This window comes from Dromaius novaehollandiae, chromosome Z (genome assembly GCF_036370855.1).
Source record: "Dromaius novaehollandiae isolate bDroNov1 chromosome Z, bDroNov1.hap1, whole genome shotgun sequence".
Classification (NCBI taxonomy): Eukaryota; Metazoa; Chordata; class Aves; order Casuariiformes; family Dromaiidae; genus Dromaius; species Dromaius novaehollandiae.
In genome coordinates this window covers 24,639,242-24,662,354 of record NC_088132.1, presented here as the reverse complement: position 1 = coordinate 24,662,354, position 23,113 = coordinate 24,639,242, and the positions used below count along the sequence as shown (strand labels likewise).

Genomic DNA, 23,113 nt, shown 5'->3' with positions numbered 1-23,113 from the left:
CAATTGTAAAAAGGCAGGGAACAGCTAAAGGCAGAGAAGGATGTGGAGCTGCATAAACTTTTTCAGCAGCTTTTGCAACAAATCAGTGAATTAAAAAAAAGACTGGAAAATTAATATAATGAAGTCAGTGTGTATCAGCTGACTCTGAGTAGTTTTAGAAACAACATGTATCAGTCCATCTAACTTTATACCTGCAAAGTAATGCCCTAACTCCAATAGCATTTACTAAACTAATGTGACAGATTACGTTCCAATTATGAGCAATATTCGGACCATTTCAGATTAAAGAGCTTTTGGTCATTAGAGGACCAGTTAAGACAATCTTGCTGTGCTGCATTTTGCACTGAACTTGTGACCAAATTAAGCCAATTTTTTGAATTTAGCATCTGCATTTCCACACACACACAAAAATTGTGACATTCTTTCACTAGTTGGTAAATCTGGATTCCGTATCAATCTTTTCTTAATGACCACTCTTTACTGAACTGAAATTGCTTTGATCATGGTTATTCAAGGTTAGATGGAAGATGACATTTGAAGAGCTTTAGTGAGTTAAATACATTTGTCCTTTTTTAAATAAATTCCTCCTAATCAAATGCATTCCAATTATATATTTAATATGCACAATAAAAAGCTAGCATATGTTTGCAGCTGTAGAAGACAGAAGGTTTATTACAGTGTTATGGGCTTAATGTTTCTTTTGGTGCATGGAAACATGAAAGAACTTAAATAGAATTCCAAAGTACTTAAGCAGTTTTAGCAGAGAGACCTTCTGATACTCAGATCCTCAATAAAAGTATTTCAGTAAGAATATTTGGAAATCAGCCAAATAAAAGTTTGTTTTTTTTTTTACTTTTAAAATGTATGAAGTTTTGTCAAAACTGTTCAAAAATGATCTTAAAAGCCCTCAGTGCTTTTGAGAGAGAAAAAGGAGAGATAATCCTTTAATTGACATAGACCGTGAAAAAGGCAATGACTTTTGTTTTTGTTATAGTAGATTATATTGTATAGCACATTTACAGAATTTAAGAGATGATGTGCTACGTGGAGATAAAGGAGACATAACACACAAAGGCATCATCCAAGGTCTATTTATATCAGTGAGAGTCCTTCCGCTGGCTATTTAGTAGAATTTAGATATCCTTAAGACATTAAAGAGAATATTAACTAGTAAGGAACCAGTGTGGTTTCAGTTTAAGTGATTGTTTACCGGCTGAGTTTAGAGAGAATTAGATCAGGACTATTTTCTGTGAAGATCACTCTTCAAGGGATCAATCTGGACCTTGAAGAGTAATCTGCAACACTGGAATCGTACTCAAGGTGGGTGAAATGGTCAGTAGTATTGGCCTGCCCCCAAAGAGAAGACAAAGCAGCAATGTTAGACTGCCTTGCAGATCACAAAATGTTATCTGAAGAGATTTTCTTTAAAGACATGCAGCAAAATAGATCTTTATCTAGGTCTTACCGTTTTATTCACTGAGAATCTCCTCTGCCATCAGGCACCATGTACTCAATAGGACGGCTCTGAGTAACAGTGCACAATCTTTACCGCTTAAGAACTTCCATTTTTGGCCTAGGACAAAGGAGGAGAGGGTCCAGTTTGCAAACATCTGGTTGTTTGACTGGGGAGGGGCGCATTAGTTTCTTAGGTAACTGCTTGACGACAAGTTGAAATAAATCCTGGCATCAAATGGCACCCCTCTTGACAACCTCTGGGCCAGGTTAGGGATCAAACTGATCTGACAACTTGAACCAATGTGCTATTCTACAGTGTTATGCCAAAGTTGGCCAGGTTGGTGGGTAGGTTTTATGGTTAAAAACTGTGCTGCTGCTTGCTGCTGGTTCCAGTTTTCGACCTTCTCTGCTGATATGTAATAACTGAAGCCTGGCATCCTATCCATACGTCCCTCCCATAAAGGAGGGGCTAAATAATTTGTCATTAGGAATGATCACTTCTAAAGTTGACAGATGGATACCGCAGACCCTGAAGTTTGGGGGAAAAGAGCAGTAGTTCAGCTTAGGTTCATATTTAAATTTTAGATCTACCTCGGGAAGCTATAGCAAAAGAAATCAGGAGTGGCGGAAGAACTCATTAAAATTCTAAACAGAAACGGAAAAGACCAAATACTCTGCTACAGTAGTGAAAGAAATGAATTTTTAATATGGACAAAAATGGCCTTAAATGTGTTTATTCATAATTTAATGGATGCTTAGGAAATGATGACAAAAGAATTTTATTGTACTCACTAGGTGCCACGTGAAGTAATGGCAAAAGGATTATCTCAGGCATACCAAACTGAAAATGCCTTCTGTAAGAGTTAAAATGAATCTGACAGTCAGAAAAATTGAGGTCTATGCATTTTCTCTGCAAAGAAGAAAAATCAACATTTAGGTGCCATTGCCCTTCTCAAAAAACTTTCTAAAAAGTAAAGGTCATTTGTGATGGTTTAAACTTAAATTTACTTTTAAAAGACTCTCAGGTTTATTTTTACTTAAATTTCCTCCTTATAAAGTGAAGTGAATTCTTATCATAAGTATAGAGGTTTTTGGCCTCAAGTATAAGAAACAAGCAGGCATTTGTGATAAAAGCTGTCTATATTTCAAATAAATGTAAGAAAATACCTCTTCTAAGTCTACAGTTCAGCATATGGCTTTATCTTTGTTGAAACTCAGAAGTCTAGGTGGATAAGGAATTGAAAGAGATTTTTGCCAATCAGTGAGCGGGCTTAAGAAGTTAGGGACAGTGAAATCACATCTTCTGGGGCACAAACCAACACTAGAGGATCAAAAAACCAGTCACTGGGTAGATTAGGTAGTATCCATCTGATTCTGTTTGTCCCTTCATTTTAGCATCAGTCTGAGGCAGGACGGGTAGAAGCATGAGCCGCGTTAGAGCAGTTATCTGGATGGTTCAGTGGCCTCTGCTTTCAGCAAATCTATATGGCTGTTACTCATATCAATTAATTTTCTGTAATCATCTTTTTGATTTTAAACTCCCAGCCTGCGTTCACCAAAAGCACAGTAAGGTGCCGACTGCACCACAACATAGCCTCCACACTTTGACTGGCAGAGGATTCAGTCATTGGAGTCACTGAAATAAAGCCCATACTTCACTATAAATGCCTGCAGCGTAACGAGGACTTGCCTTTGCAGTCTCAGCTCTCCCTAAGGGCAGAGCCGAGGGAACAAACATTAGTCTCCTGGCAGCTCTCCTATGTGTTAAAACTTTGACAGCTCTTCATTCCTGATCAAAATTATGCACTTCACCTTCTGGCTGGTGGGAGCAGGTACCGTGCAGGGTTTTATCAACTTGCAGGTAATTGGACAGGTTACTACTAAGGATACAGTACACATATAGAAGCTCAAAGGTACATTGCAGTCTTGCCCAATATGAATGTTGTGTGTTCTTTGTCTGTTAAGCTGTTAAGAATTTGCATGGCAGCTGCAGGAAACTTTACTGATTTAGTGGAGTGAATTTGTGCTCACAAGTTCCTGTGCTTCTCTCAGTCTGGCTGTGCTCCACTTGCTTTCCTCTGAGTGTTCGCCCAAATGTGCTTCTGCTTCCAGAAATGTAGGGAATGGCTGTTCATCATGTGACAACCCATTCTTGCAAAGAAATCTAGCTATTAGGAATTTGGGATGAAAAAAGTCAAGTCCTTTAGTGTTTCTTATTCAATGAGAGAGGAGTCTGTGTAACTGTCATATGATTTTCAGCAACTGAACTTATGGCAAGAAATACTGATTAGACATATTAAAAAGAGACAAAATTATATAATACGTGTGGATATCACATTACCAGAAATGTTACAGTACATAAGATACAATCAGGTAAGTTCCTCTAGGCTGAGGGCAAGGGCGCTTGTGTTACACACCTGATCGTTGTGTCAAGTACCCCTTAGGGGAAAGACCCCTAAAATAGCTCTATAGGCATTAGTTCAGTCAGAATTTTGATACATGGGCAGCTTTCTATAGCCTATGTTATCTGATTAAGGCAGCCCTTCCTGATCTTAGAAGCTACAGAAAGGACTTTATCCTCTCTTGACCTTTATTCTGCTGTGCAACTGGAATTGGAAAAAGATATGAGCCTTGACGCAGGCTTTGTGGGGCTCCTTGCACATCAGCAATAGAAAGAGCAGGGGAAGAGCCCAGAGAGAGGGGCTGGTCCCGAAGAGACAGGTATGTGTGCTTTATAATACTACTACAGAAATTTCGAACACAGTTGTTGACTTTGAGCACTCACAGATGGGCATCATCTCCCTTGGGACAAAATGCTGCAGAGGTAGCACAGAAAAGCCAAGAACTGGATATGCGTAAGGGTGTTTCAGAGTCCTTTTCGGTTCCTTGTCCTTGTTATGCAAATCCATGAGTTTGTACAAATTAGTCTGTAAGTCTTAAATTAGCCCTTACTGCGTTCGTTCATCTGAAAAGTATCTGTTTTGTAGTCTTGCTTGGTTTCAGCTTCTGTATGCTTGAGCAAACAATCTCCTGTGGTACATCCTACCTTTTGAGTGTTTAATTTTGTTAATTTAAAAATCAGATACATGGGAATGTCCATTATTGCAATATTGTGGATTTCCTTTAGAGTCTGGAAGATGAAATTCAAGCATAGCTGTGACTCTGGCTACCTGGGTGGTCTTTAGCAGATCACGTAGATTTGTGCTACAGTTTCCACATCCATAATTTAAAGATATTTATCTTTTTAACATGGATAAGCAAGTTGAAATGATTAATGGGATAATTTCCTTAACAAAGGAAAATTGTCCAGCCTGTGAATTGCAAGTATTCCATGTTTCCTTGTTTCACAAAGAGCTTTTTTTTAAATCATGGAGTTAGCAATTAATTAGTGCTTTTCGCTGTGAAAGTTGCCCTTTTTTCAGTGATCTGTTGGACATAGATCATATGCATTAGACACCACTGTGTATAACCAGTCTTTTTTCTCTTTCCTGCTGCCCTTATTTCTGCAGTACGTACGCGTGTCTTTTGACACAAAGCCAGACCTTCTTCTGCACCTGATGACCAAAGAGTGGCAGCTTGAGCTCCCTAAACTTCTCATCTCTGTGCACGGGGGCCTTCAGAATTTTGAACTTCAGCCAAAACTCAAGCAAGTCTTTGGAAAAGGCCTCATTAAGGCTGCTATGACAACTGGAGCGTGGATATTCACTGGAGGAGTAAACACAGGTAATGGCGATATTGAAAGGAAAGCATAGTGGCATCTCAGAGATTTTGTTTTAACAGAAAATATTTAGAGCTGATCTAATTAAGAAGCTGTTAGGTGTTTTATTTTATCAGTGCTAGTTGTACTGTGTGCAAACAAGAAAATGCCAAGTTCATACCAGTCTGGCAGCTCCCAGAGAATGAAAAGTTTGCTAAAGCACACTGAGGAGCTGAAAATAAAGCCGCCTGTGAGGCAATTATATTAGTACATTGCCAGGGAGGACTTTGTAAAATCGACAGTTAGCTACGTGGAGGGTTTGCTGACTAGAACCCCAAAGAAGCAAAACTCTTATTACATAAAACAGGAAGCATTTTCATCTGGAAGAGACCTTTTATTTTCTCTTAAAAGACCATCTGAAGTGTGAAAGGAAAAAAAAAGGTTCTGTTCTGTGGCTTTAGGGAAAAACTTCATTGTGCATAAGAATCACTTTGTCCTTTCTTGCAGGCAGCTTGACCTAATTTTTTTCTATTATCCTTGGAGCAACAGAGATAACATTGCCGTTTGTGTGCAAAGTTGAGAACATCTGTAACATACCATATGGGTATGGCCTCCTAAGGACCCGGGAAAGCAGCTAGCTGGCCCAGCTCTGCTGGAAAGCTGCATGTGGATTCCAGGAATGGGCTGAGAAACAGTGTTTCTCCAGTTGAAAAAGGTCGAGCAGGGGCTTGTGTCACCCTTCCCAAAGGAGGCAGAAAGGAGGAGAGCGTCAAGGGGAAACCAGAGAGTTCTGTGAAAGATGAATGCATAAAGTTTTGAGCTCGTAAATGTACATGCAGTTTCTTACATCGGTCTCATTTGCTGCATTAGCAGAACTGCAATTTATTGCTTTAGTAATCCAACATAGTGCATCCTCTTACTACCTATGGAAATTATTGTAATAACTCTATCTTGCATTAATTTTAGTGCACTGTAGATCAGCTTCTGCATATTTGGGTATGCATGCTTGTCTTGGGTTTTTTAGTTCCCAGAGCACATCAAATTTAAAACAACATACGGTTTTGTCACAGCAGAAATATGAATAATAAAGAAGAGGCATAATTTCTGGGGTGTTAGGTAGATGAATAGATAGATGCATATGTATTTAATATTCCCCATCACTCTGCAGAATAAAGAAAATTAGGTTAAATGTTGACCTGTGTACTGTGGTCATAGTGATTGTGTTAGTTGCTCAGATACTATTGTGGTGAGAGTTTGCAAAGAGAGCTAAAAATTTGGTTAAAAAAATTAGAAGACAGTAGACCTTGTGAACTCATTGCAGTGGCTTACCGCAGGAACACTGTATATGAAACTACAGAAATTTTGTGAACAAGGACTGAATATAATATTTTCATTTGGCAAATACAAGACCATTTTATATCATTTTGCAAAGCATCATAATTGTGAATGCCCAGAGAATACAAACAGACCAACATAATTACTGTTGAAAGGGATTCCTTTTTCCTGTAATCAAATGTGACCATAGTCAAAGCAATGGAGTTCAAATAACAGTCTCTGTGTGTTATTTTAAAACCATATAATTCTAGAGGCAGTTCTGCATTATCAGTTACATCTCACTGCTGCTTTTAAATTGTGGAGCAAAGTAGCTGAGTGCTCTAGGCCTAGGTTTTAAAATTGTGTAGGTGACAATTGTGTGTTTTAGCTCTGCGTGAAATTGTACAAATTGAGAATTTCTGCATACAGTCAGTTCTGATGATAATGAATTTATATATCAGATTTCTCTCAAGGAAAAGTATAAGAGAGAAATCCTGAAATGCTGCAGTTGGTCTGTGAATCAGCGATGCAAAGAGGATGGCACATACATAACCATAACCATGACTGTTTAATGACTTAAGTTGTTTTGAATATTCATGTCATTCTGTAAGATGATTGTCCTAAATAATAGACGTTTCTACAATCTGGCTAGATTTTCTGCTCTGAATCCATCGTGATGTCGGTTTATAGTTTAATTCATAGCTAACAGCAGGTGCAGTTGTGGGGGGGGGGGGTCGTTTTGAAATTCGTGGAATCTGAACAAGAAGTAAACAGAGAAACTAAGTAAGAGGTAACATCAATAGCAAACTCACTGGCCTGCTTCCATGCAGCCATAGTGCAAAAGATAGTTATTGATCCACATCATAAAAATGATTGTTTGAAGGGGAAGGAGGAATGATCTATGCGTGAGCAATTTTTTTGCTAGCCTGCCGCAGGCTTCCTCCCCACACGTTCCTTGCACAGGAATACCGCTGAGATGCTCACAAAGCAATACACAAGCAGCATCAGCAGAAAACACACGCAAGAGAGCTGGAGAGCAGTCATTCTCTCTGTACTAAATTTCTGTTTTCTCACTGATCTCCAGGGTTTTTTCCAGTTCCTTACTGGAAGCTATCTCAGGTGACTGAGTGTTTGGAAAGAATGGCAGAATAGCTTACCACGGGGAAGCGTAATGATGCTTTCACAACTTTTCCATCCATGGTTCAGACACAAGAGAATGTTTATATGCAAACTACACTTTTTTTTTCCGCTTCATCCCTTTGTTTCTTGCTATGCTTGGGGAGGACATATGTACCATGTGTCTGCTTGCATGCATGTATGTTTGTGAACACAAGTACAGAAAAACAAGTTACAGCCAGCTGTCAACATTTCCATTTTTATTTCTAGAGCTGTGTAATTTTCTGTTGCGGCTTTATCTATAATTTTGTAAATTATATAAATTGGGCTACCAAGCCCATGAAGGTGTCGGTATTGTGGACCCGGTTCAGTAATACCTATAGTAATACCGTAACAGTAATCAATAAGAAAATACTTTATAGCTTTACTTAGTTGTAAGCATATGCATAGGTGTTTCCTGAGAAGGCATTGTATCCTGAACCCAGACCATAATGAACAAAAGTGTCATAATTTGAACTTTATATTTTATACTGTTTCTTTTCCAGGAGTCATTAGGCACGTTGGAGATGCACTGAAGGACCATGCCTCAAAATCTCGCGGGAAGATCTGCACTATTGGTATAGCTCCGTGGGGGATTGTGGAAAATCAAGAGGATCTGATTGGCAAAGATGTAAGCCCTATGAAGACATAGATCATCTCCAGTATATATAAGTCTTATGCTTGTTTTTCCTTACTCTCCACCCCTCACTAACAATTTCTCACAGAATTAATGTCTGCAGCAAAAAATAATCAATAGATACATTGGGTTTGCATTATGCTTGATAACAGTTTTGAGATAGCAACAACAAAATTCCCATGCTGTGCAGGTCAAAAGATAAGAATTTCCAGTAGCTTCTAGTATATATTCATTTTTTTCTTTAAAAATAAATTATAAAAATATTTCATTAAATGTTATTCTTAAAATATATCTTTAACGTGCATAATTAGATCTCTGTGAGTTCTGAAAGGTGCCTAAGAAAACACTGATAGCAAAGCTTGAAGTCTGATTTATTTTGCAACAGTATTGTGATGCATTGGTTAATTTTATATTTACAGATGGTCCCCCTTACATTCCATCCTATCCCTTTTTATTACTGCAGTTGGGAGGAGTCTTATAAATGTATTGGACACAAGGCTGGACCTCAAAGAATCATTGTCTCAGTCATCTTTTAAGAGGCAGAGTCAACATTTCTTACACTCCTTCGTATCATTCTTTTCTTTTAAACCTATACTGTTCTTCAGGAAAATTAATGCCCCGACTTTAAATAGAAGAATGCCTTGCTTATACTAGTTATAAATTATCTGAAACATTCCTGAGCCTTTTTTTGCCTCATTTCTGGTTCTTTCCCAAGCATTCTGCCTGAGAACCTGTGGTTAGTCTTGAATGGAAAAGAGATGCAGTCTTCATTCTGCATAATGAACATTTTCTTGTCTAAATTACTGAGTCATCCTTCTCCGTATATTTGTCCATTAGCAATCTGGGGAGGGGAAGGGGGTACAATTATCAGCCAAGTCAAAAGGAATTACAATACGAGTGGGAAGAAAGAGATCCAATTGGGATTCATGGCAATTTACTATTAAAGTATAACCATTAGGGAGAATTCCAATTAGCATGGTTTTATGCTCGCTAATACCACCAATGCTTGTGTAATAGGGCTACAAATACTTACAGCGCAGCAGGATGGGGCTCTGCAAGAGTAATTCAGAGTCAGTTGTGAACATTTCTGGGATGCAGTCGCAAAGCTGAGTGGCAGAAATTACTAATCACAAAGATAAGCTGCTCCTGATTATATAGGTGTAAGACTAATGTACAGACCAATTTCAGATAAGCCATCTTGCCTGAAGATGCATGGAGTTCTTCTGGAAACGTTGCAAGAAGCCAGAAGGCAAGGGAGGTCACTAAATTAGGCCTGAATTAATTCATTTTGGAACATTATGCTTCCTCCCTTAGTTATTTCCACCTGCCAGTCAGCTACCTGCCTCTTTTCCCAGCTAGGCACCACCTGCTAATGGAACTCCGCTGCCCTCCTTTATAGAAAGGACTGAAGGAAAAAGTTGTTTTCCTTGCTGTTCCAGCCATCTGAAACCCATCCCCTGATTTCCAGTTTCTTTGGATGTGTTCCAGTAAATAGGATAGGGGCAGGAGAGCCCTTGGCTGCCTGCTGTGTGCTGTGACATGGCCACCATGTCACCACGGTCGGTGCAAAGCCCTCGGCTGCCAAGCGAAGAGGCAGGTTGCCCTCGGAGCCGGGGCCTCTGTTGCCCAGGCGCCCGTTCGTGGCTCCCTCCACGCTTGGTGAAAGGCTCTGTGAAAGCTGTCTTTAACTCTTGGTAGTCCGCTGAATTATCTGTGAGCTATTTTACTCTAGTATTTTCCCCAAATTCCTTACAATAGTAGGTCACTTCTGCTGCTCACCTACTTATTAACATTCAGTCATTGCAAAAATTAACCTTTCCTTCTTACCCTTTTCCCTCCCTTCCCCCTAATTTTCCCCAGTTATTAATCCCTAAAATGACTTTCCCTCTTATCCATGGGTGCAGTTTCTTTAGAAGCATTTGGCGAGGAAGCTTTTTGAAAGCTTTTTGAAAATCAAAGGATACTATATTGCCTGGCTCATTAGAGGTGAATGCTGTGAAATGAACCAAGAAGGGGAAATATAAATAGTACCGTAAGCATGTAAAATGAATCATCATTAAGCAAGTAACAAAGGGCACAAAGGATTAGGCAGGGGGTGCGGGGGGAAATAAGTCAACCGATAGCAAAAGGCTTGTTGAACTCCAACATCAGTGTGGCTTTATGCATGCGTGAACTATGTCTAGTTAAATTATGATCAAAACCAAAGAATAGTCAAAACATACCCTTGCTCCTTAGAGCAGCGTCAGATACAGAAAATTTGCTTGGTCATGGGAAATTTATGGGAAGGGAGGGGGTTTCTGTATCGCCCGTGCACCCACGCGTGCTGTCTCCCCTGCCTCCTGGACACCAGATTTGCTCGGCAAAGTTGTGCCACAGTTAACGCTCCAGTCCGTGTTTGGCTTTTATGTTTTCTGAAGTTGTGGCTGAGTTTTATTATGTTTACCAACCCGTTCAAATGGGTCAGCTCTCAGGAAGCCCAAGGGCTTTCCTCAGAGCCGTAAAAGGAAGTGGCCAAGTTAAGCAAGCTATTACTGTTGTAAGCGATTTGTTTTGGGGTTGCTTCAAGGTCCCAAATGAGATTGGTCCTACTGCAGTACCACAAAAGCACAAAATAGCGCTCATCTTGATACGCTCAGCATCTAATTTGAAAACAGAGCACGGAGGGGAGTGGTAGTCCGTTGCCTTATTCCCAATTCTCTAATAGAAAATATGAGAAAGTAAGGTGGCTCACTCAGCCTCACGGAAAGCTTCTGCCACGAGCGTATTTCTTGCTAAGTACAAAGCCACTGTTCCTTTCAAAAGAGTGCGCCTTGCAAACCCTTGTAGCACACTTACTGTTGATATCGCTGGGTTTCCTTTCAGAGTCTGTTCAGTCCTTGCTTGGGTTTAATTCCTAGTCTCCTCGCTGTGCCTCCAGGCACAGGGCCTGGATTAATAGGACAGTGATTTCGGTACTTTTCCTCTGCAAGATCTTTCAAATAAGTCTCATTTTAGTCCAAAGGAGCTCGTATTTGAGAGTCAAATCAAAATATGTTTTTATTGTGTGACTTAGTGAACAAAAAGACATTTCTAGCGTACTAGGATATGCTGTTGATTAGAGACAATGCTGTTGTAAATTACCTAGTAACTTGAAAGGTATGCAATATTTTAGTAAGTAAAATTTTGAGAACAAAAAAATCCCAAAACCTTTATCTCTTTGAACTAGCTGAAATCAAAATTGAGCTCTCGTGCTGCTATGTTGAATCACTGCAAAATATATGTAACCCACTGCTCCACACTTCCTATAAAATCTTTATACATGTAGAAGCTGAGGGAGGAAAAATTCCTGAGTTCTCTGCAAATTTCTTGGGTTTCATTTGTTTCACTTAGAGAGCTCTTATAGCCACAGGTGATAGTGTGTGTCTCTCCCCATATTACCTTATTGATTGGTGGCTTACAGTCAACAACTACTATGTTGGCAAAAATGAAGCTCAGCAGAAACTTTGGAGAAAGCAGAATAATTATCGTTTTTAGCAAAGGTTTTACCCAATCAGGAGGAAGCAATAGTGGCTGGCTAAGAGTTAGTGCAGCAGAACACAGAAACCGCAATGTAAACCCGCCCCGTAGACTTGTGGCACAAACAGTTAAAGTGCTATCGGAAAGAAAACTGCTTTCTCACAGAAAATTATGGGATATATTTTACATATATAGATATATATATATACACATACATATCACCCCCTTTCATGCACCCTGTGTTCCAGAACAAATTATATTTTTGGCTCCCTAGAAATCGAGTGCTGAAAACAGGATCACAGGCAAGTGTAGTTGTTCTTTATGGACTTTACTAACAACAAGTGCCTGCTTTCTTATATTGTTCAAAACATTCAGAAAAAATAAGTTGAATAGAACTTGAGCAAGGCGTATACTGCTACTTGAAACCTACTCTCACATGCAGCTGAAATGACAAAATTGAGGAGCAAAAATTGTCCATTTTAGTATAAAACCTAAATTTGTACTGGATTAAACATAAGTTTAGATTTTTTTGTTATGAAATAAAACCTGGCTTTCCCACTTTGTGTCTAGATAATTCTTCTGATTTTTTAAAGCCTGCAATTTTGCAGTAAGCAATCTGTTATCAGTGCAGTTGCTGATTTTTTTTAACTGTAACTGGAATAAAAGCATGTCATCAGCAGAGTTTTCTCTAGGATGCTCAGAGAGTACTCACAGTAGAACTCTGCAGTCCTACTGTAATTGCTTAGTTAGTCATATATTCAGTTTTTTCAGTAATCATTTGGATGATGGAACAGGGAAGGTTGTATGCACTTTGGAGAGCAGGATCAGAAATCTAGAGAATCCTATTAACTGAAGCAATTGTTTGAAGGCACCCTGTCATGGAAGAAGTGCTACTCTGAACTTCTCAAAATTACTGGGGCAATAACTGACTGATCAACTGCTTCAGGAAAGACATCCTACCCTATTGTAGTGGTTCACCAAATAATTGTTAACAGCTGATGACTTAATAACATGATGCTTTTACAGAAGGATGAGCATTATGTTGGGACTTAGTAGCAGGACTGGTATGTGACAGATGGAATCACTTATTTCTGTGGCATTTGGCATGGGTGAGTCCTGCTCCAAGGTCCTGTGTCTAGTTTTAAGAGGAATCAAGGAAAGTTCATAACCAGCTAGAGCAAACAGGAGATGTAGAAATGTGACTGATGAGGAAAGCTTAGAGAGTTAGGTTTGTTTACTATATATCACAGCTAGACTAACTAGGAAAGACTTATTTTCACCTACACACAAAGTCCTACCCTCTCCCTTTTCCATGATCTCACCTGTAAATCCTTCATTGCAAGGGACTTCAGCTGAATATTGCTCTGTCACTAGCAAGTCACCTGCATTTCCAGAATGCCACCTTGACATTACCAAAGATTGTCTAAACCAGGAAAGCCATTTAAGAGTTAATCTCTCCTCACCCCTCACATATATGAAGAAAGTCATACAGCTGTCAAGCTTGATAGGTATGTAGCCCAATCTCACCACTTTAAACCATACCCTTTAAAACACATGCCGGTGAGTCTTGTCATAAAGCCCACCATTCATGTTAGTTGCTCTGTATTCTGTATTTGTTTGCCAGACAACATGTGCATCAGGCTAAGGACTGTCAAGATGAGCTACATGTGTTCTTTTTATTGTTTCATCTTAATTGTCATATTAGCTTATGGCATGAAGTCACTTCCTCCTCTCCCTCATACATCCTTGTTTTTACAGTGAGAGAAAGATTATATTTTTCTGTAACTGCTTTCTGCAGGTTTCAGAATAACGATTAAGTCTACAAACCTCAGGCAGCTAATCTTTAAGATTATTTTAAGATTTCTTTTATACTGCTTTATAACACCATGGAATCTGTTATTACCAATTTTGACTTAGTTTTGGTAGATATTTTGCAGTTATTTTCAAGAAATATATTATACTTTGAGATTAAATTGAATTGCTGGGAAAAAAACCATAGCCAGTTAGTTCCCAATTTCATTTCAGTATAGCTTTTATGTAGTGTCAAAATATCAGAGCCCCCTAAGAGGCCTAGTCCTAGTCAGGAAATAATTATTCTAGGAAAAGATGCAAGGAAGAGAGATTCAGCCTGTCTCCTTGCAAACCTCCATGTGGGGAGCATGCCTGAGGCCACGCTGGAGACGGGCATCTGTGCAGCATATACAGAGGTGCTGGAGAGTGACGCTTCCAGGAGCCTCTAAATAATGCCGAAAACGGCCCTATTCCCTGGTGTACCGCAGAACTGTGAGGCTACAAAGAAGGCTTAGGCTGAACAACAGCTGCTGGGTTTCCAAGAAGCAAAGCACGCATCTCACTTGTATTTTGTACCAGTGAGCTGAACACATGAAGTTTGGCCGAAGTGCTGTGGCTCCCCCCGACTGCTCAGGTTCGTGGGCTGGATCGCATGGCACGTGCGTGCGTAGGGAGCTACCGACAGATGTGCTGGGGGGCCTGGTACAGAGCAGCGTCAGAGCTGGAGCCCCTCTCACGGTTCCTGGACCGGTTCCCGGTTGCCGTCAGTGCTGCACCTTGTCCTCCGCTCTGGGGACCCCGGCACCCGGTGCCGCTGCCCAGCCTGGTTGGAAACGGGGCTCAGAGCTGGCCGAATGGAAATCCCCAGGACCTGACAGGCCTGGCCCCTGCTGCGCACCTACCACCGAGCGAATGGACCAGTATGGTTTTTGACCTCTGTTCTTCTGAGATCTCAATGTCTTGGATGTCACTCATACGATTCGTTTCTCTTCTCTCACCTAATTACATTTCCTAATTTATATCTCTCGCCCAATTACTTAATTTGTTCATCCTCTGCAGTGAGATACCTTGAGTTATTTTCAAGTGTTATCCGTATGTTGAGCCTCCAATGCCCACAGAGGGTGTAAGCCGAGTATGTTAGTGCTTTTAATTCAAGCTTGCTGCCTCCGCAGGGTAGAAATGCACTCACTGAGGTTGGTGCAGCTCATGGCCTCTTGACCAAAGGCCGTTGCTTTGGCAGCAGGAGTGCTGCTTCGCAGTGTGGCTGCTCGCACATACGTTAACCTATATTTAGAGGAGCTGTCTTGAGGATAAATACTTCCTTTCAACTCTGCAGAGGAAAATGCCAGGGGCCATTATTCCCCCTTCTTGATGCAGAAAGAGGATGAGAAGACATTAAAGTCGAACTTTTTCTAACCTTTTAACTTGCCTGTAAAATGGAAGAGATGACTGAAAAGAACAAAGGAATGGGAACTGTAAGAGGGGGAAACTGAAAATCTGCTGAGTGTTGTAGAAAAGCAATTCGCCGCAAGGAAAGAACCTCAAAGCTTAGGATTTTGTTGCCTTCATGGAGATTTTGCTTATGCTTTAATCAGGAAAGGAGTCTGAGTTCATGATAAGGTCTGTGAACTTCATTACAAAAAAAGGTATTTCAGCTAGTGAACTGTGCATGCTGTGAACAGTCTCATTGAAAATAATTGTATTCTTGTTTTCACATTTCCAATTTTTATTAATAACATGATTCACCTTGTAGTTAAACAGCAGACACAGAACCAGAGCATTACCTTCTAATCTGCCTGCAAGCAGCAATACCAAATCAAGACATGGAGGTTTTGGAGATGCAGCTCATTAAAACTGCAGATCAGGCTGTTCCTGTTAGAAAACCCTGAGCAGTTGCTCTTGGGGACAAACTGCCAGCCTATAGTAAAATTGCATTCCCATTGTCTGATTTTTTTTCTTGTAATCACGCAAGAAATGGGCAGTTCAAGTCCTTCCTCTCCTAAAAGATATTGCTGGCCTGTCTCCTCTGTATTGAGAGATGGAACTGGTGTCAGTTACAAAACCTGTAACTGTTTAAGTTGATCTTACTTGATTTTTAAGGAATATGAAAGAATCTTCTTTTATTTTTCTGTCTGTGGCATAGGAGACATGCGTTCTGTGCCTGTAGAAGCTAGCTAATGAGCATATTCCAGCAGCATATTGATATTTGTTAACGTTTATTTTCTTGTAGAATAAATGTTTTATGAATGGGCCACCAAAAGAAATAGCCTAAAAGAAATGTAAGCCGAGGCTACCACCTGTTCTTGCAGCAGAGGGCACAGTGCCTTGATGTTGGCCAGCTCCGCTCTTGGTCTTCTCAGAACTATTTCTTCACTTTCGCTGGAGAAACACCTTACAGAGCGGCCTTTGTATTGACAGTTTATAGCAGCAGCAGAAGTTTGTGGGTTTCTGTTTGCTGTCAAAGAATTGACCCAAGTGCAGCGAGCATTGGCAAATAAAAGAACAAAGTCTTTGGCCAAAGACATATTCAAACATACTCATATTTTTTATAAAGAATTATTTCTCAGTTAAAGAGCCCTTTTAAATAACAAAAGGGAGGGAAGCTTAGAGAGAAATTAGGAAGCTTATATTTGTCTGTCTGCAAGCACTTTTGCCAACACTTAATAATGTACATTATTGTGCACCAAAAGGACTGGATTTTTGTTAGATTTGCAAAAAGAACAGTGCCAGAGCATTGAAGAAAATTCCTTGCAGATCAAGCGTAGCACAGCTGAGTTTTGTAACAAGTCACTTCAGCATTACTTCAACCAGGAGTTTCAACTTACAGATTTTCAGAAGGAGTTTTGTTTTTCTGAGAAGAAAAGGCAGACCTATGTAAACAATGCAGGGAGCAATATTTCTAGCAAATGGCTTTGAATGATCAGCCAGAATCCCTCAATACGAGATGAAATCTTTTGTCACGTCAGTGCAGTCTGACTGACGTCACTGGAGACCCACCAGAGAAGCCGATGGCCCAGTATGGTCCAGTGTCATTGTTTGGTCTGAGTGGAGGATATGAGGGGGACACCTCTGCAACAACTTTGTTTGTCCACAAAATAATTTCCCCTGATGAAAACAAATCAAAGGCAACATAGCAAATTCCCTGTTGAATGGCAACTTTGAAATGCTATTGTGAATGCAAGCAACTGCCTTTGTATTGTGCTGAGATTGTGCCAGCAGTTTTTTCCAAACGAAAAACATGATATAATACCACGTGTACACCCCACCAAGAATCGCATTCACTACTCTGCAGACCCAAGTGTTTTCTCCTTGCAGAGATTTATGCTTGTATTTAGTTGCTGGCAGAGGGTCCCTTGTGCTGGTCCCCCCACATAAATGGGACCAGAAAGTCTGAGCAGCCCCCAGGAGGTCTCTGGCAGGTGGCACACCGGGGCCGCGGGAATGGTGGGTGCTATGTAGAAAGAGCCAAAGAGGACGATAAGAAGGGGATTTGTGTCAAGGCCATTGAAAGACAGGTGCAAGCAAGGTGGAAAACGTCTGTGTGGTCACACAGTCCTTTGGAGGACTGACCCAGAGCTGGACTTGCCAACAAATCAGTGGCTGCTGGGGCCACTGAAACAGATTACCCTGAAAAACCCTTTAAGCAGTGTCTGCCTCTAAAAGGTCGGTCTTTACAACACTTTTACAGGAGGTGGCCACACTGTCTTACGTGCTAGGGTTACTTTCTGTTCTTTACATACAAGACAGCCGTGCTCAAGTGCAATACTCAAATAGCTATTCACAAACAATTTTGGTGGTTTTTTTTCCTGTTGTATCATCTTGTCAGCTGGTATCGCATAACCGATTCAGTTCAGAGGGTCTGTTCTGTTTAGTGCTATCTTTTTCCTCTGTCTCTAAAATGCAGGTGGTCCGACCATACCAGACGATGTCCAATCCCATGAGTAAGTTGACAGTGCTCAACAGTATGCATTCCCATTTCATTTTGGCTGACAATGGCACTACTGGTAAATATGGAGCAGAGGTGAAACTTCGTAGACAGCTGGAAAAGCATATTTCACTTCAGAAGATAAATACAAGTGAGTAACATTTTACCTATAATTTTTTATAATTACAATTGTATCAGGGACACTAGGAGTTTGAAAAGGGAATAGGGTCTGCATATTTTTAGAATTCTGCTATCTAAAATGGTGAACATGAGTTAATAAAAGTAAATAATGGTGAACAAAGCTAATACAATCTGATTCTAGAGAACTGTGGGTGATAGTACAGCACAAATGAAAGAGCTGAATGGGTTTCTGGTAGCTTACAAACAGCTTTTGTTAAGGTCCTCAGTTCAACTTAGACATAAATCTTTGCTGCATCTCCTTAAAACTGCATATGCTTCTAGTCCCCTTTGTCTCATAAAGAAAATAATATTCTGACTTGAACATGCCTGTTATTGTAACCATCTTTTCATAGCCCAAACGAAGGAACATTTTGGTGTTTTGTTTTGTTTTCTTATTGCTATTTCTGTAATATTACAGAAACTTAATTTAGATGAGGACATAATTTTTTTCTAAATATTTTGGATTTTTTTGGCTTCTGCTTAAGTTCATTTAGTTATTAGAAACTTACTGCAATCAAAGGAGAAAAGAATCAGCTCTGGAAGCTGAAGCTGTGCCCTAAATAGGGAACAAATCCTCAGTTTGGGCAGTAGTCAGGCAGGACTTTCTCAGTCTTGCAAGTGAACCTCAGCGTTGACCTGTATAAGCTATGTTTAGGAATGAAAACAGAACTCAGTTTTCAAAAGTGGCCAAATGCACAGCCTTTCTGCTGATAACTCCCTGTAAACATGCAATTTTAAGGCCAAGAAGGTTGATGTTTTTTGTGATATAGGCACTGGAAACTGGAATGAGACCAGGAAACACATTTAGCCTCTCAGCCGTCAGAGGTAATGAATTGCAGACAGGCCCGACGGGCTGAATTCTAACCAGTGTGGTGGTAGTGCTCGATGTAGCTTTCCGTATCAAGATTACAGTCTGTGCTCAAATTAAAATGGTGTGCCACTTAGATCTTTCAGCATCACTGGACAGATAGAGTAATTGATTTCATGCCACAGTAAATCAAAATGGGAGGGATCCAGGCTTGTTGTTTTTACGATATCGGTGTGTATCACTTTTTCTCAGATAGTGGTGTGCGTGTACGTGTGTATATTCTTAGCAGTGTGTGCATGTGTGTGTGTGAGAGTCCTTAGCAAATGGAGATAGCTAGATTGACCAGCATTAATATGTCACATTTGAAAGTGACATATATGATGTAATCAAATTATAGAAAACTATGCCATAAATAATAATTATTTTGAGAACATGCATGGGAAAAATGTGAGCATGTTCTGTTTACAGCACAAATTTTAGGGGGAAACTTCATATTAAAATACAAATCTCTTCTGAGATTTACTTAATTCAGATTTAGACAAAAGATTTATTTACTGGAACATTGACAGGTGAATCTCAGAACTTCTGACCTCAACAAAAACCCACAAAACCATGAAGGATCTCTCTTCTCTGGTCTGGACCTCCTCCCATCCGAAGAATATATACATTTTTTCTTCCCTGTTCTAGGTGACCTCTCCCTCCCAAATCTCTCTCTGGTAAATATAAGAACACTTGGGTCTCACGACATTTCTTCAAAGACAGAAATGTGAGAGGACTGTTAAGATGGCAGGTTGCTAGTGAGATTTATAAAGCTTGCTTCAGTGAAGCCCAGAATTTTTCCTGGTTTATAGATCTGAGTGACGGTGTAACTTCAGCAAACAAAATGCCCAGCACTGTAAGGATTTGCGAATTCCTTATCTTTGCCTTGCGTTGCTTTCTTTCACTTTCAGAGCAGGTGACTGAGTTTTGCCCTGCTGCTAGTGACTAGAGATGTGGCCATATGGGCGAGATGAGGAACACCTGCGCTAGCGGGTCAGCCAAGCAGATGGCCACTTTCTGCTGCCTTTCCCCATACCCATCCTAGCGGGATAGGGACTTCCCTGGCCCAGCACGGGCAGCGGCACTGCTGCGGGGGACCTTCGGCCAAAGGGCAGCGTGTGCAGCCATGCGTGCGTGTCCCTATTTACCACTTTTCAGGAGTCAGCACGCGGAGCGGAAAAAAGACACTGACAGCATCAGACTTCTGTTCTCCAGAAAGTCGGGAAAAGGCACAATTCTCACCTAGTCACCAAACAAAAGAGCAGCAGGATAGAAAACAGAACAGATTTAGGAACTAACAAACAGTTGGTAACTTCTGTTTCACAGCCTCTCCCTGGACAATAGTGCTGAAAGCAGATTTTATTCTTATTTTTAAGCCTGCTTGACTTTTACATGCCAGGCCTGTCATTTCCTGTTATTTACTTTCCTTTGCTTCAACTGTATCTTTCTTCAGTGTGGGGATAGCTCTTCTGGATGTTTGGGATCAGATGCTATGCACAAAGAGAAACTTCAAGCTTGTGTTTACCTATTAAAGATATAGAAAACTGTATTCCTCTCAGATAGATTAAGCAAATAACAATCTGTCTCCTTATAAAATTTAAGATTAAATCAGGCCCTTAAGTATGCCAGATAATTCTGAAAGACTGAACTGTTTTTTCTTCCTAACAAGCCATGGTTCTCAGTCATTCAGCAGCATCTAATTTCCTGAATGTCACAAATTTCACTGTTAAAAAAATAATAAAAAGCTTGCCCCATACCCTCTATGAATTTATACCACTAGGGAAAAGAAAGACTTCACTTGAATACTCTGTTTTCCTACCACTTTTTCAAATTTTACCTCTTACATAGCTCTTGTTTTGTCTCCAGTACTAATTCAATAATAATAATAGTCTTTTCAGACAAGCAGAGAGTACAGTCGCATTTGTGAGTCACTGTGAGTCTGCAGGTTCAGGATAGTCAGTGAGTTGCACATTTAGCTAGAGGTCAGTTTGATGCTTCGGTGCTCAGGGCAGGTCTTTCTTGTTTTCACAAGTGAAGGTGATCTTAACGCAGCCCAGCAATTGTCTCTTGCAGTGAGCTACCAGTTGTCTCAAACTCGTGAAGTTTCAAAATACATGGTTTTGTAGTGAAGGTAATATGAACTTTTCCAAAACTGTTTCAAGTTGAAAATGAAACGTTGCAGGTGATCTATCAGAAATGTTTCTGGGTTTTCAATTCACGTGAAAGTTTGAGTCCTGAACTTTTTGCTGGAATTCAAAGGCAGGTTAATCATCTTAAAATATACACTAGAAAGAATGAAAAATATCCTTCTGACCACCTCCACTGTATGGCTTATTTGCACAGCATCACAAGGAAAATTTGACAGCTAGCGTAAAACTTTTTACACTGAAACATGGAATTTAAAGTTTTAGTTCATCATTTTTCAACAATATTGCATTAGTGAGTAGAAATTTTCAAGAGGAATGCACAGAGATTTTAAATGCAGTAAAGTGTTCCTGCTCAAAAGATAAATTTTCCAGGAATATATTAAGTGGACTGCAGCTGTGTTTTGAGCTATGATGTTACACTTATACTTTTTCTTGACATTTAGGGATCTATACCATGTTAGGCTGACATCATTCACTGCTGCCATTTTACTGATTTCTGATTCACTGCTTCTAGAAGTGTCCTTAATGCTGAACTCTGTCTCACTACCTCGAATGCGAGAGGGTTGACAGCTGTTCCAAGAGTGATAGGTATCATGTTGGCTGACAGAGACCTCTAGAGGTCCCCAGTCTTCAGTCAAAGCGGGACCATTACCAACGCTAGCTAAGCTCATCCATGGCTTTGTCCAGGCATGTCTGAAAACTTCCAAGGATGGGTATTCAACCATCTATACAAATAACTTCTTTCAGTGCTGCGTTACCCTACTAGGAAAAAAATTATTTTTTTTATTTGTTTTTTCCCTTAAGTGCAGTCTGAAGCTTCCAAACTGCTATTTGTGGCCATGTCCATTTGATATACTGCCTGGCTGTAGCAAGAAGAGGCTGACTGCTTCGTCTTTGTAACTCCTTTTTGAATAGTCGTAGGTAGATACTAGATTATTCCTTTGATTCCTCTTCAAAAGATTAAACAAGCCCTTCTCTCTCAAACTGTCTTCATAGGACATACATTCTAGCCCACTGAATACCTTAGCAGCTTTTCTCTGGCTGATCTCTAGTTTTCCCTTATCCCTCTTGAACTGGGCAGCCCAAACCTGAACACAGTGTTGCAGGTGCCGCCTCGCCAGTGTAGAATGGATGAGAGGCGATAATGACGTACCCTGGACCCGCTTCTCCTAATGCAATGCAGTACATGGTTTGCCTTATTTGCACTGAAAGTATGATGTTGGATCATATTAAGGTTATCTTTTCAAGGATGATTGAAACTGAAAAGGCCTTGGTTCTCAAGAGGTATTCTGCCATAATATTGTTCCTAGCATTCAATTACTCTTTTTTTTAATTCTTTTGCATTCCTCAAGCTCCTCTGATCCACAGTATTTCTTGATTGAAAAGTCTTTCTAAAATCTTGTGTCTCAAAACTCAGTTTTATTCAGAGTTATTAGGGATCAACTTTTCCTCTAAAATGTTAAGAATGTCTTTGTTTTTCTAGAATCCCACACACAATACATTCCCTCCTCCCCCTCCTGCCTGCAAAGTCTTCAGCACATATTGTAGATTTTTCTTTCCCTTTGCAGGTATTTTTTCCCCAAATATTGTATTCTTACATGTCCTTTCCAGTGGGTCACAATGGTGCTAAAAAAAGAGTTTCAAAAGAAATTGTTTCAAAAGATGAGGCAGAACAGTTTTCCTCAGAAACCTGGTATTGTTAATAGGCATTGGATTAGAAATTAATGAACTTCTTATTATCCCACAAATGTAAAAGCACAGCTAGTCTTTTTTTTTTGCTATCCTGGGAAAATGCTAAGGGCTGCTGTAGAAACAGAACTTAATGTATTGCCGATCAGATTGTGTACCCGCTACACAGAGAAAGGAAGGAAATGAAACATCTAATTGCTTGAAACACCCTATTGCAGATCCCCCAACTATGACATTCCTGGACATTAACAAAGCATTTCTATGAAATGTGCTAGAATGACCTGATCGTTTGCTAATATGTACGTCGTTACCTTGTTTTCAGAACATTACTGGGAATCATGACAGACTCAGCCATGCCTCCAGCTAGAACCACAGATGAAATTCATCCACAAACTGCATGTTGGAGCTTACAGGCCATAAAATATTCATTCCTGTGTCTCCACAGTCATTAGATTAGGATAGTTGCCACTGTAGCAACTCAGCGCAAAGGTCTGATCCAAGGACTGTTAATCATCCTCAAGAAGAAAAACACTCCCGTAGGTTGACATTCCAAGGATTTACCTGTTTTATTCTTAGCCAGAAGAGTGCTTTCTAAAATTACAAATGTAGTGTCAAAATAGTTCATGTAGGATAAAAGGACCCTTTACCAATACTTACAGAGTATCTCTTTAAAAAGTCCTACCTCACGTTTCATTCTCTTAGCTTCGTGCTCATCTTGGCTTATTTATAATATGCAGTTTATTCTTCTTGTTTGCATTAAGGCCTTCACTTCATGTGGTAT

At 40.0% G+C, this 23,113-nt stretch overlaps 1 protein-coding gene across 8 annotated transcripts in view; it reads left to right on the top strand.

Moving 5' to 3' along the window:
- The window catches only part of TRPM3 (transient receptor potential cation channel subfamily M member 3), a 281,429-nt gene that overhangs the window by 140,277 nt on the left and 118,039 nt on the right, over positions 1–23,113 (top strand). For all 8 annotated transcript variants that reach the window (XM_064501204.1, XM_026097813.2, XM_064501205.1 and 5 more), the window contains exons 4-6: positions 4,965–5,178; positions 8,128–8,252; positions 17,449–17,620. In XM_064501204.1, the coding sequence (XP_064357274.1) occupies positions 4,965–5,178; positions 8,128–8,252; positions 17,449–17,620 (511 nt within the window). The remainder of the gene's footprint in view (positions 1–4,964; positions 5,179–8,127; positions 8,253–17,448; positions 17,621–23,113) is intronic.